This window comes from Conger conger, chromosome 10 (genome assembly GCF_963514075.1).
Source record: "Conger conger chromosome 10, fConCon1.1, whole genome shotgun sequence".
In the NCBI taxonomy this organism is placed as follows: Eukaryota; Metazoa; Chordata; class Actinopteri; order Anguilliformes; family Congridae; genus Conger; species Conger conger.
Window position 1 is genome coordinate 50,723,212 of NC_083769.1, and position 12,965 is coordinate 50,736,176.

At 53.0% G+C, this 12,965-nt stretch overlaps 1 protein-coding gene across 1 annotated transcript in view; it reads left to right on the forward strand.

The window, feature by feature from the left end:
- Nucleotides 1-707: 707 nt before the first annotated feature.
- Nucleotides 708-12,965, forward strand: part of LOC133138526 (SWI/SNF-related matrix-associated actin-dependent regulator of chromatin subfamily D member 1-like) — a 17,560-nt gene continuing 5,302 nt past the window's right edge. The window contains exons 1-10 of the mRNA XM_061257356.1: nucleotides 708-899; nucleotides 6,106-6,281; nucleotides 7,456-7,498; nucleotides 7,787-7,909; nucleotides 9,127-9,249; nucleotides 9,363-9,479; nucleotides 10,185-10,286; nucleotides 11,155-11,316; nucleotides 11,441-11,538; nucleotides 12,754-12,889. Of these exons, the coding sequence (XP_061113340.1) occupies nucleotides 717-899; nucleotides 6,106-6,281; nucleotides 7,456-7,498; nucleotides 7,787-7,909; nucleotides 9,127-9,249; nucleotides 9,363-9,479; nucleotides 10,185-10,286; nucleotides 11,155-11,316; nucleotides 11,441-11,538; nucleotides 12,754-12,889 (1,263 nt within the window). The 5' untranslated portion in view covers nucleotides 708-716. The remainder of the gene's footprint in view (nucleotides 900-6,105; nucleotides 6,282-7,455; nucleotides 7,499-7,786; nucleotides 7,910-9,126; nucleotides 9,250-9,362; nucleotides 9,480-10,184; nucleotides 10,287-11,154; nucleotides 11,317-11,440; nucleotides 11,539-12,753; nucleotides 12,890-12,965) is intronic.

Below are 12,965 nucleotides of genomic sequence, written 5' to 3' on the forward strand. Positions count from 1 at the left end.
CTTAAGTCTGATAAGCATTATTGTTTCTTTTTCAGAGAAAAAAAAAGGAAATGCAGTGATCCCAGCTCTGTGTATATTTTAAATGTTGAGGGTTATGTGAAATATGTAGGCCTGTTTGTGTTGTTTCCATTTTGAAAATCTTTTGTGGACCTTGCTGTCTGCTGACTTATTGAGTCCTGAACTGAAGTCCAGGACGTGTACCTCCTCCATATAGGGTACAGCAGAACATCCCAGCCAGGAATTGAACCCACAACCTTTCAGTTACAGTCCTATTCCTGCAACCCAAAGTCAGGGTAAGGGGCATTAACCCATCTGGGATTTGAACCAACAACCTACTTGTTATGTCCATTGATCCTTGCAATCCTCCCATTGAGCTGCATTGTTGTGATGTATCTTCCTGTATTTAAATTAGGATAATTAATAATTATCTTACATCGTATGTACAGATTCTGTACCGTGCTGAATTTAATAATTCCTCGGTTTTAAGTATGTAATATTCACAGTGGCTGAAACAAGAATTTCACAGGAGGGGGTGAACGCCACCAGGCGGTTATCTGACGAACGATCACGGTGGATTCACAGCGCGGATTCTGCGCAGCTTGTGCGCAGGTCCCGCAGAATCCACCACCCAGTTTGCGACCCACATCCTGGCAATCCCACAGATCTCGCGATATTCACGCGCACTCTCGCGGGATCGACTTGTTAGCCGGGAGAAGATGGCGGCCCGCGGAGGTTTTCAGGCTGCTCCGGGATCTGGCGGCGGAGGCATGGCCACTGGGCCCCCAGGATCCGGGGGCCCACCAGGGATGGGTCCGGGAACTCCGTCCGGTCGGATGGGACCTTCCTCTGGGGCGCAAAATCACCTTTACCGCTCCCCGATGCCGGGCCCTGGATACCCGGTAAGACTGAACGCCAGGGAACAAAAGAGTACTCGTAAGGGTTGGGTGCAGGCGGGGACTGAATTAACGTTAAATGTGCGAATCTCAACCGTCCCAAACGAACTATCTAGCATCCTATATATGTAGCTGGACACCGCAAATTTACTATGGGTAAAAAATATATATATCAGCAGGCTAACTTGCACCAATAGCCTATTCACTACCTGCATAAAGTTGACGGAGGCGTTTCGCTAATCACCGTTGCCCCTTCTTTAGCCGTGATGGAGTCGGCTCAAAAAGGCATATGCTCCTCCCAGCTGTGGTGAACATCAGTACTCGTTATGTTCCAGTTGTACTAGAAGTTGAGTAGATGCTCTACTAGAAGAAAATGAGTACTACCACCTACGTTAGCGAACGCCATGTCCGTTTATTCCCCACGGGAATTAAGCGGTTCGCTTTGTAGAATCCAAGTTACTTTTTCGCAGTTTTAATCCACCGTCTGACTACGGTGTAAAAACAGACTACGCTTCAATTTACTCTTGAAGAAGTACCGCGGTTTTGCCAGCATACCCGCTCACGTCTCCCCTTACTAGTGGTTCCGTAAATGCACACAGCATGTCTGGAGCTAACGTTGCTTTTCCCAGTCTCCCTCCTTTTTCCTCCCTCCATCCCTCTCTCCTCTTTCTCTCTCGCCCTCCCTTTTCCCTCCCTCTATTCCTCTGCTGCTTCCGAATCCTAATCCATTAATAATCCACGGTGTTTATTGTTGCCAGGACATTGTTTATACTGACAAAGAACAGAACCGTATATGCCCGCCCCCCTCCTTTCCATTAATTCTTCCAGTTTGTTTCTCAGACTGCGAATACTCCTGTTTCTGTGACCATCTCAAAGGGTGTCCCTTAAACCGGAAATACTCCAGAGTCGGTTCACAGATGTGGGTCTCCAAATGCATTCCATTTAAAGTGGAATTTTTAAAGAGTTCAGGGGCTACGTCTACTGCGAGCGTGTGTTGCACAGATGTTGCAGCCCTGAATCTTTCTTGTGAACATTCGTTATGATGTAGGATATACAGTATCAGTGGAGCTTGCTGCGTTAATGTTTATGATTAAATGTGGTTGACTCTCAGGTGGAGAGATGCACACACCTGCATGTGAGTGTATGTTCATACGTTACGGCTGATTAATCCAGCTCTCAGTGCACTGCGACAGGAGCTGTGAATATTCACTGCAGAAATTCGCACTGAAACTCGCTTCTGAATGGGGAAAATGACAAGCTACGCGCGGATCTGTGAAAACTCTATTGAAGTTTGAGGTTAGAAATGACTGCTATGCGGTCGGAATGTTCTGTTCAGTAAAGGGCTTGTGTGTTCGGGACCTTGAAATGTACAAAGGAATGGTTAGTCTTGCTGCTGCTGCTGGTGGGCGTGCGTGCGTGCGTGCGTGCGTGTGTGTGTTTTCTGCACATACCCAAGCCCCCACGCCTCAGGACCCTGTGCCCCCACCCCTCACTGTGCTTGTGAGCGAGAGCGACAGACAGAGTGATAGATGGAGGTAGAGAGCGCCTACGCTTACTGAAGCCCCACACAGCGCTGCAGGCCCAAGGCCAGCCACACACAGCAGGAACCTTACTGAAGAGAGTAGAGCCAGCCACACACAGCAGGGACCTTACTGAAGAGAGTAGAGCCAGCCACACACAGCAGGAACCTTACTGAAGAGAGTAGAGCCAGCCACACACAGCAGGAACCTTACTGAAGAGAGGGGAGCCAGCCACACACAACAGGGACCTTACTGAAGAGAGGGGAGCCAGCCACACACAGCAGGGACCTTACTGAAGAGAGTAGAGCCAGCCACACACAGCAGGAACCTTACTGCTTACTTTCGAGGGTTTGGGCACGCCTCCCGAGGGTTTGGGCACGCCTCTAGAGTTTGGGTATGCTGCTTGCAGGTAACTTTCTGTGTAGATCCTTGTAGTGTGTAGTGCCCTCTACTGGGCTGACTAGTTATGACACACAGTGGTGTGTAGTGCCCTCTACTGGGGACTGACTCGTTATGACACACAGTGAGTGTGAGTGAGTGCGTGTAAGAGAGTGAGAGAGAGTGTGTGTGTTAGAGAGTATCTGTGTGTGTGTTTGTGTGTGTGTGTGTGTGTGAGTGTCTGAGTGTGTGTGTGTGTGTGTGTGAGTGTCTGAGTGTGTGTGTGTGTGTGTGTGTGTTTGTGAGTGTCTGAGTGTGAGTTTCTGAGTGTGAGTGTCTGAGTGTGAGTGTCTGAGTGTGAGTGTCTGAGTGTGAGTGTCTGAGTGTGAGTGTCTGAGTGTGTGTGAGTGCGCGAGAGCGAGTGCGAGAGAGTATCTGTGTGTGTGTGTGTGTGTGTGTGTGAGAGAGAGAGAGAGAGAGAGAGAGAGAGAGCGTGTGAGAGAGAGAGCGAGCGTGTGAGAGAGAGAGCGTGTGTGTGAGAGAGCGTGTGTGTGAGAGAGCGTGTGTGTGAGAGAGCGTGTGTGTGTGAGAGAGCGTGTGTGTGTGAGAGAGCGTGTGTGTGTGAGAGAGCGTGTGTGTGTGAGAGAGCGTGTGTGTGTGAGAGAGCGTGTGTGTGTGAGAGAGCGTGTGTGTGTGAGAGAGCGTGTGTGTGTGAGAGAGCGTGTGTGTGTGAGAGAGCGTGTGTGTGAGAGAGAGCGTGTGTGTGAGAGAGAGCGTGTGTGTGAGAGAGAGCGTGTGTGTGAGAGAGAGCGTGTGTGTGAGAGAGAGCGTGTGTGTGAGAGCGCGTGTGTGTGAGAGCGCGTGTGTGTGAGAGAGCGTGTGTGTGAGAGAGCGTGTGTGTGAGAGAGCGTGTGTGTGAGAGAGCGTGTGTGTGAGAGAGCGTGTGTGTGAGAGAGCGTGTGTGTGAGAGAGCGTGTGTGTGAGAGAGCGTGTGTGTGTGTGCTGAGGGAGCAGAGGAGCTTGGTGTGCTGCAGACAGCAGGGCTGTTGGGGCGTGTGTGTCGCTGGCTGGGCTGCTCTCCTCATGCAGTCAGAGACCCGCAGTCGTCTTTTTGAGTTCCTGGCGCACGGCTTGGTGAGTGGCGCTGCTCTGCCTTCTACCTCCCCCCCCCTCCCCTCTCTCTCTCCCTCTCTTTCTCCCTCTCACCTGGCATCCCCTTCTCTCTGTCTTTCTTTTCAACAGCATTCCTCTTTCCCCCCACCCTTCTGTCCTTTAGAATCTCTCTCTCTCTCCCTCTCCCTTTCCCGTGGCATCTCTCTCTGTCTCTCCGGTGGGCGAGGACCCTGTTGTTTGCGTGTTCTCCACAGTAACAGAGCAGCGTGTCAGTCTCAGGACTCCGTGCCTGATTATGCATGCGAGACGTGCGTTAGCCGTGGGCTGAGACGCCAGCGTCAGAGCCGGCTCTCTCCTCCGTACCGCCAGCCCGCTGTCTCTGGCGGCCCGTCCCCGACGCGGAGGTAGAGGTGTCGCTACGGCGACAGTGTGTGAAGCGTTAGAACGCCCTGCCGCTGGAGGAGGGGCTTCGTCTGGTTTTAGTGGTGATGTGGGGACGTTCTGCAGGGCTTTGTCTGGTTTTAGTGGTCATGTGGGGACGTTCTGCAGAGCAGGGCTTTGCCTGGTTTTAGTGGTCATGTGGGGACGTTCTGCAGAGCAGAGCTTTGTCTGGTTTTAGTGGTGGTGTGGGGACGTTCTGCAGAGCGAGGCTTTGTCTGGTTTTAGTGGTCATGTGGGGACGTTCTGCAGAGCAGGGCTTTGCCTGGTTTTAGTGGTGTTGTGGGGACGTTCTGCAGAGCGAGGCTTTGTCTGGTTTTAGTGGTGACGTTCTGCAGAGCGAGGCTTTGCCTGGTTTTAGTGGTGGTGTGGGGACGTTCTGCAGAGCGAGGCTTTGCCTGGTTTTAGTGGTGGTGTGGGGACGTTCTGCAGAGCAGGGCTTTGTGTGGTTTTAGTGGTGTTGTGGGGACGTTCTGCAGAGCGAGGCTTTGTCTGGTTTTAGTGGTGATGTGGGGACGTTCTGCAGAGCAGGGCTTTGTCTGGTTTTAGTGGTGATGTGGGGACGTTCTGCAGAGCGAGGCTTTGTCTGGTTTTAGTGGTCATGTGGGGACGTTCTGCAGAGCAGGGCTTTGTCTGGTTTTAGTGGTGACGTGGGGACGTTCTGCAGAGCAGGGCTTTGTCTGGTTTTAGTGGTGACGTGGGGACGTTCGGCAGGGCTTTGTCTGGTTTTAGTGGTGATGTGGGGACGTTCTGCAGAGCAGGGCTTTGTCTGGTTTTAGTGGTGATGTGGGGACGTTCTGCAGAGCGAGGCTTTGTCTGGTTTTAGTGGTCATGTGGGGACGTTCTGCAGAGCAGGGCTTTGTCTGGTTTTAGTGGTGACGTGGGGACGTTCTGCAGAGCAGGGCTTTGTCTGGTTTTAGTGGTGACGTGGGGACGTTCGGCAGGGCTTTGTCTGGTTTTAGTGGTGATGTGGGGACGTTCGGCAGGGCTTTGTCTGGTTTTAGTGGTCATGTGGGGACGTTCTGCAGAGCGAGGCTTCGTCTGGTTTTAGTGGTGATGTGGGGACGTTCTGCAGAGCGAGGCCCGAGCAGACACTGTGACCGCTACAGCTGCGCTCCGCTGGAGGAGCGGGCGATGAAACGCAGCACTTCGCCCGATACTGTAACAAACGCTCGAGCGTTTTACTGCTCTGCAAGGCGCTATATGAATGCCGTTATCATTATAGTTTTTGACCTGCTGACATGTGGAGTAAGGCTCGCGGATGACAGAGTCTCCTGTGATTGGTGTTTGTTCGCTGGTGGGCTGTGTCGTGCTGTGGAGTTGGGGTGGTCCTCATCGCGAAGCGTTTTCACCTAAAGCCCCTGTCCTGTCATAGAACTAATGTATTTGTTTTGTTTGTTTGTTGTTTTTACACCAAATCTGTATTAAGCTGGGTTAATTAACCTGTTTCTGCATCAAATGAACTAAATTCTTTGGTATTCTTATGTTCTCCCCGGTGTAGCTACAATAAGATCCGCACAGCTGTTGGGCTCTTGAGCAAGCCCCTTAACCCTACTTTGCTCCAGGGGGATTGCTTAGTCTAATCAACTGCAAATCATTTTGGATAAAAGCATCAGAAAAATACAAAGTTGTTATTGTTGTTGCTAAATGACTGAAGTGCTGGACTGTAGCACTCCGGTCCAGCAGCATGTGAGCAGTCTCTGGCAGCTTATTGATCAAGGAGGAGCTGATCCCAGTTTGGTTTCTGCCCCCTCCCCCCTCAGAGGCCCGGGATGCCCCCAGGAGCGCGCATGACCCCCCAGGGCCCCGGCATGGGCCCCCCAGGGTACGGCTCCAGCCCCATGTCCCGCCCCGGGATGCCTGGCATGGACCCCTCCCGCAAGCGCCCCACCCCCCCGCAGATGCAGGTCCAGCAGGCCGTCCCCAACCGGAACCAGCAGTAAGAGCCCCCACCCTCACGCACTACACGCTGCACGCTACACACTAACCTAACTCCCGTATCCGACACACTACACCCTAACCCTAACCCCCGCACACTACACCCTAACCCTAACCCCCGCACACTACACCCTAACCCTAACCCCCGCACACTGCACACTACACACTACGCACTACACACTATCCCTACCCCTGCACACTACACACTATCCCTACCCCCGCACACTACACACGGTCCTTACCCCGCCCACTACACCCTAACCATAACCCCCGCCCACTACACACTATCCCTACCCCCGCCCACTATACACTACACACGATCCCTACCCCGCACACTACACACTACACACAATCCCTACCCCGCACACTACACACGGTCCTTACCCCGCCCACTACACCCTAACCATAACCCCCGCCCACTACACACTATCCCTACCCCCGCCCACTATACACTACACACGATCCCTACCCCGCACACTTCACCCTAACCATAAGCTGCGTTCCATTTACCTCGGAAGTCGGAAGTCGGAGCTGGGAATGGCGTCACACCCGAGTTGACCGCATTCCAGTAAACAACTCGGATAACCAAGATGGACGCCTCCAGTGCTATTGTTGCTATCGTTGTAGCCATTGTTAGCAATACCAGTTGAAAACACCACATTACACGGTATTCTATACATACAAACACCGTAGTAACATGTCCACAGATAGACGTTGGACAGTACTACGTATACCACTTATTTAATTACACAAAAACAAAACAGAAGCGCTAAATAATACATTACGAGAGATTTTATTAACCGTTGACGCACGGAGCAGCCATCTTGGATTTCTAACTCGGGGTTACTCAGTTCTTCCGACTTTCCCAGTCGGAAATCCCACCTCAGGGGGCGTTCCAGTTGAAATGTCCGACTGGGAACTCGGAAATTCCGACTTCCCAGTACAAATGGAACGCAGCAATAACCCCCGCCCACTACACACTATCCCTACCCCGCACACTACACACCACACACTACACACTATCCCTACCCCGCACACTACAGACTACACACTATCCCTACCCCTGCATACTACACCCTAACCCTAACCCCCGCCCACTACACACTGTCCCAACCTCCGCACACTACTCACTACGCACTGTCCCTCACTAGGGTCTCCCTCCCGTTTCTCCACAGTGCTAAGAAGAAGAAGATGGCCGACAAGATTCTACCTCAGAGGGTGAGTGTTGACCTCTGACCTTTGTCGTAAATGGGGGGGGGGGGACTCTCTCTCTCTCCCTCTCTCTAGATCAGGGAGGTGTGTGTCCAGTGTGAGTGTATGGTGTGTGTCTGTGTGGGATGGCTGTGTGTACTGTGTGTACTGTGTGTGTGTGTGTGTGTGTGTGTGTGTGTGTACAGTAACTCTCTGTAGATCAGAAAGGTGAGTGTATAGTGTGTGACAGTGTGTTTGTACAGTGTGTGTGTGTATGTATGTGAGAGAGTGTGTACAGTAACTCTCTCTCTCTAGATCAGGGATCTGGTCCCGGAGTCTCAGGCCTACATGGACCTGCTGACATTTGAGCGTAAGCTGGATCAGACTATCATGCGCAAGAGACTGGACATCCAGGAGGCACTCAAGAGACCCATAAAGGCAAGAACCCCCCCCCGCCCCCCAAACCCATCTCACACCCCCGTGCCCCCACAAACCCATCTCACGCCCCCAAACCCATCTCACACCCCCCCAAACCCATCTCACACCCCCCCAAACCCATCTCACACCCCCACAAACCCATCTCTCACACCCCCACAAACCCATCTCTCACACCCCCCAAACCCATCTCTCACACCCCCCAAACCCATCTCTCACCCCCCAAACCCATCTCTCAACCCATCTCTCACACCCCCCAAACCCATCTCTCACACCCCCCAAACCCATCTCTCACACCCCAAACCCATCTCTCACCCCCAAACCCATCTCTCACCCCCAAAACCATCTCACACCCCCCAAACCCATCTCACACCCCCCAAACCCATCTCTCACCCCCCAAACCCATCTCTCACCCCCCAAACCCATCTCTCACCCCACAAACCCATCTCTCACCCCCAAACCCATCTCACACCCCCCCAAACCCATCTCACACCCCCCCAAACCCATCTCACACCCCCCCAAACCCATCTCACACCCCCCCAAACCCATCTCACACACCCCCCAAACCCATCTCACACACCCCCCAAACCCATCTCACACACCCCCCAAACCCATCTCACACACCCCCCAAACCCATCTCTCACCCCCAAACCCATCTCTCACCCCCAAACCCATCTCACACCCCCCAAACCCATCTCACACCCCCCAAACCCATCTCACACCCCCCAAACCCATCTCACACCCCCCAAACCCATCTCTCACCCCCAAACCCATCTCACACCCCCCCAAACCCATCTCACCCCCCCCAAACCCATCTCACACCCCCCCAAACCCATCTCACACCCCCCAAAACCCATCTCACACCCCCCCAAACCCATCTCACACCCCCACAAACCCATCTCACACCCCACAACCCCATCTCTCACACCCCTCACGCCAACCCCACGTCTCTCCACCCTCAAACCCCCCCCCCATCTGACACTCTCCCTGTCCCTGTGTATTGCATCTGACACTCTCCCTGTCGCTGTGTGTTACATCTGACACTCTCCCTGTCCCTGTGTGTTGCATCTGACACTCTCCCTGTCGCTGTGTGTTACATCTGACAACTCTCCCTGTCGCTGTGTGTTACATCTGACTCTCCCTGTCGCTGTGTGTTACATCTGACACTCTCCCTGTCCCTGTGTGTTACATCTGACACTCTCCCTGTCTCTGTGTTGCAGCAAAAGCGGAAGCTCCGTATTTTCATCTCCAACACCTTCAACCCGGCCAAGGCAGACGCGGAGGACGGCGAGGGCACTGTTGCATCATGGGAGCTGCGCGTGGAGGGGCGGCTGCTGGAGGATGTGAGTGGGGGGGCTGGACCCCCCAGGGAAGATTACACACATCCACAATAAACAGTGAAATATCTGAGGGTTACGTGGGTGCAGATTTCAGGGGTTCTGTTTCTCCCTTACAGGCCACCGTATCCAAGTACGAGGCCACCAAGCAGAAGAGGAAGTTCTCGTCCTTCTTCAAGTCACTGGTGATCGAGCTGGACAAGGACCTGTACGGACCCGACAACCACCTGGTGGAGGTGTGGACCCCTCCCCTTCGAGTGTCCATCTGGATTTTTCAGATTTTCAGATTTCTCATTCAAATTTCTCCTCTTATGTCCCATTTTAAATGTTGTAAGAGTTGTGTCTGGTGTGACATTCTCTCCAGGTATTCACTGGTGAAATTCACTGGTGTGTAACGTGCTAGACGCACGCAGAGAACGCTGCATGTCGAACGCAGAGGCGAGCGTTTAAAATCCAAAAAGTGTCTTAAACCTGAGGTTTGATGCGTTGCTCGAGATTACCGTCAGGCCGTTTGGCATTCTTCCTTCTCCAAATACTCCACCTCTGGATTATCTTTGGATCAGAATAGAGCCGTATTCCTCTTAAACTGCTTCATCCCGAATGGAACTGGTACTTGTGTTATAATGGTATTTGTGCTATTATGGCATTTGTGCTATAATGGTATTTGTGTTATGATGGTATTTGTGCTATAATGGTATTTGTGCTATAATGGTATTTGTGCTATAATGGTATTTGTGTTATTATGGTATTTGTGCTATAATGGTATTTGTGCTATAATGGTATTTAGAGTGAAAATGAGCTGTGACCACAGGTGTTGCTAAATCCACCGAAGTGTAAAATGAGCAGAGAGTTCCATATGAAAGGGGAATGTCCTGTGGAATTAATATCATACATTATAATATGATATGAGCTGTGATATCTGAATGCTGTGTGCCCCGCAGTGGCACAGGACCCCGAACACGCAGGAGACGGACGGGTTCCAGGTGAAGAGGCCGGGCGACGTGGGCGTGCGCTGCACCGTGCTGCTGATGCTGGACTACCAGGTCAGGACCCGTCACGACATCACTCCCGTCACGACGTCACTCCCGTCACGGCATCACTCCCGTCACGGCATCACTACCGTCACGACATCACTCCCGTCACGACATCACTCCCGTCACGGCATCACTCCCGTCACGGCATCACTACCGTCACGACATCACTCCCGTCACGGCGTCACTCCCGTCACGGCGTCACTCCCGTCACGACGTCACTCCCGTCACGACGTCACTCCCGTCACGACATCACTCCCGTCACGGCGTCACTCCCGTCACGGCGTCACTCCCGTCACGGCGTCACTCCCGTCACGGCGTCACGACGTCACTCCCGTCACGGCGTCACTCCCGTCCTGACATCGCTCCCGTCCTGACATCGCTCCCGTCCTGACATCGCTCCCGTCCTGACATCACTCCCGTCACGACATCACTCCCGTCACGACATCACTCCCGTCACGACATCACTCCCGTCACGACATCACTCCCGTCACGACATCACTCCCGTCACGACATCACTCCCGTCACGACATCACTCCCGTCACAACATCACTCCTGTCCTGACGCACCTGGGCGTGGGGATTCAGAGTTCTGTGTTACATGTCTCAGCCAGTTGCGATATCGCTCATGTCCTGACAGACCTGGCGTGGGGATTCACAGTTCTGTGTTGCATGTCTCAGCCTGTCACGATATCACTCATGTCCTGACAGACCTGGGCGTGGGGATTCACAGTTCTGTTACATGTCTCAGCCCATTGTGATATCACTCATGTCCTGACAGACCTGGGCGTGGGGATTCACAGTTCTGTGTTACATGTCTCAGCCCGTTGTGATATCGCTCATGTCGTGACAGACCTGGGTGTGTTGATGTCTCTCCACAGCCGCCCCAGTTTAAGCTGGACCCCCGCCTGGCCCGCATGCTGGGCATCCACACCCAGACCCGGCCCGTCATCATACAGGCCCTGTGGCAGTACGTCAAAACACACAAGCTGCAGGACCCCCACGAGAGGGAGTTCATCACCTGCGACAAGTACCTGCAGCAGGTGAGACGCATACAAACTCTGTTTCTCCTTGGAGTGTGTTGGGATGTTGAGGTGGTGTTGGGGTACAGTGTTGGGGTGATGTTGGGGTACAGTGTTGGGGTGATGAGGTCGTTTCTCTCTGCAGATATTTGAGACTCGCAGAATGAAGTTCTCTGAGATCCCTCAACGTCTGCACGCCCTGCTGATGCCCCCTGAGCCAATCATCATCAACCACATCATCAGGTGACCTTTCCCCCCGTGACCTTTCACCCCGTGCACACTCAGGTCTGTGTGATGGACTGTAGTAAATATGGACCAAGAGCCTGTTGCATCACCCACTGACCCTCCATGGGCTCGTGAAAATCATTTTGATGCCACAGAACTCAAGTTTAGCAGTGCCGCCATGTTGTAAAATCTGGAGCCAGAGAAGCTGATGTGGCTCGTCCACTAAGCGTGAGTGAGAGAGAGACGTTATCTGTCCCCGATTCATCCACAGAGTGTTACTGTATTCATCAAATAACACGGGAGGCATTAGATGAAGAAATAACACTGATAGCAACTACATTTTCTTGTGGGGAAAAATTATTGACTTTGGATTTTGACCACAGTTGTACCATTGACTTTACATTGAAAACGGGTCTGAATGACCTATACTGGAGCCAACAAGGGGCGGCCTGTAGTGTAGTGGTTAAGGTACATGACTGGGACCCGCAAGGTCGGTGGTTCTAATCCCGGTGTAGCCACAATAAGAACCGCACAGCCGGTGGGCCCTTCCTCGAGCAAGGCCCTTAACCCTGCATTGCTCCAGGGGAGGATCGTCTCCTGCTTAGTCTAATCAACTGTACGTCGCTCTGGATAAGAACGTCTGCCAAATGCCAATAATGTAATGTAATGTAACTGCAGTGGCGCTAGAGGGCGCCGTCTCTCAGCACAACCAGGAAATGAGCTTCAGAAAAGAAGCCTGGTTTTGCCGCTGGGTCTGAGCGTGCTCATGGTTCTGCTCATGGTTCTGCTCATGGTTCTGCTCATGGTTCTGCTCATGGTTCTGCTCATGGTTCTGCTCATGGTTCTGCTCTTGGTCAGCCGTGGACAAGGTCACTGTGCTTTAGTGTGCCATTCTGTGACTGGTACCATGAGTCAGTTTAACTGTCTCTATTCAGAGAGGGGATATACTCCATTACAATGTGTAGGAAATTATAAAAATACTGCACTCAACTTAACCGCATTCATAGCGCGTGCTTCATAGGAACTCTTTAGTGCCGGGGTGCCCAGTCAGTGCCCTGGAGGCGTGAGAGAGTGTGGGTTGTCATTCCGCCCGGTCGCTGAATTCAGCATTACCTCCCTCCCGTGTGGCGTGGCTGGGCTGCCCTGCTGTTGGCTGCAGGAGGGTGTGTGTCTGGAGCTGTCCTCCGGGGGGCGCTGCTGCAGCACACTGAGTGTTTGTCTCCTGTGTGTTAGTGTGGACCCGAATGACCAGAAGAAGACGGCCTGCTATGACATCGACGTGGAGGTGGACGACACGCTCAAGGCCCAGATGAACTCCTTCCTGCTCTCCACTGCCAGCCAGCAGGAGATTGCTGGCCTGGATCACAAGGTCCGCCCCCTCCTTCCCCCACTAACCCCCATCTCGCTCACCAAACCCCACCCCCCCCTGCTCAATACCCCCCCCC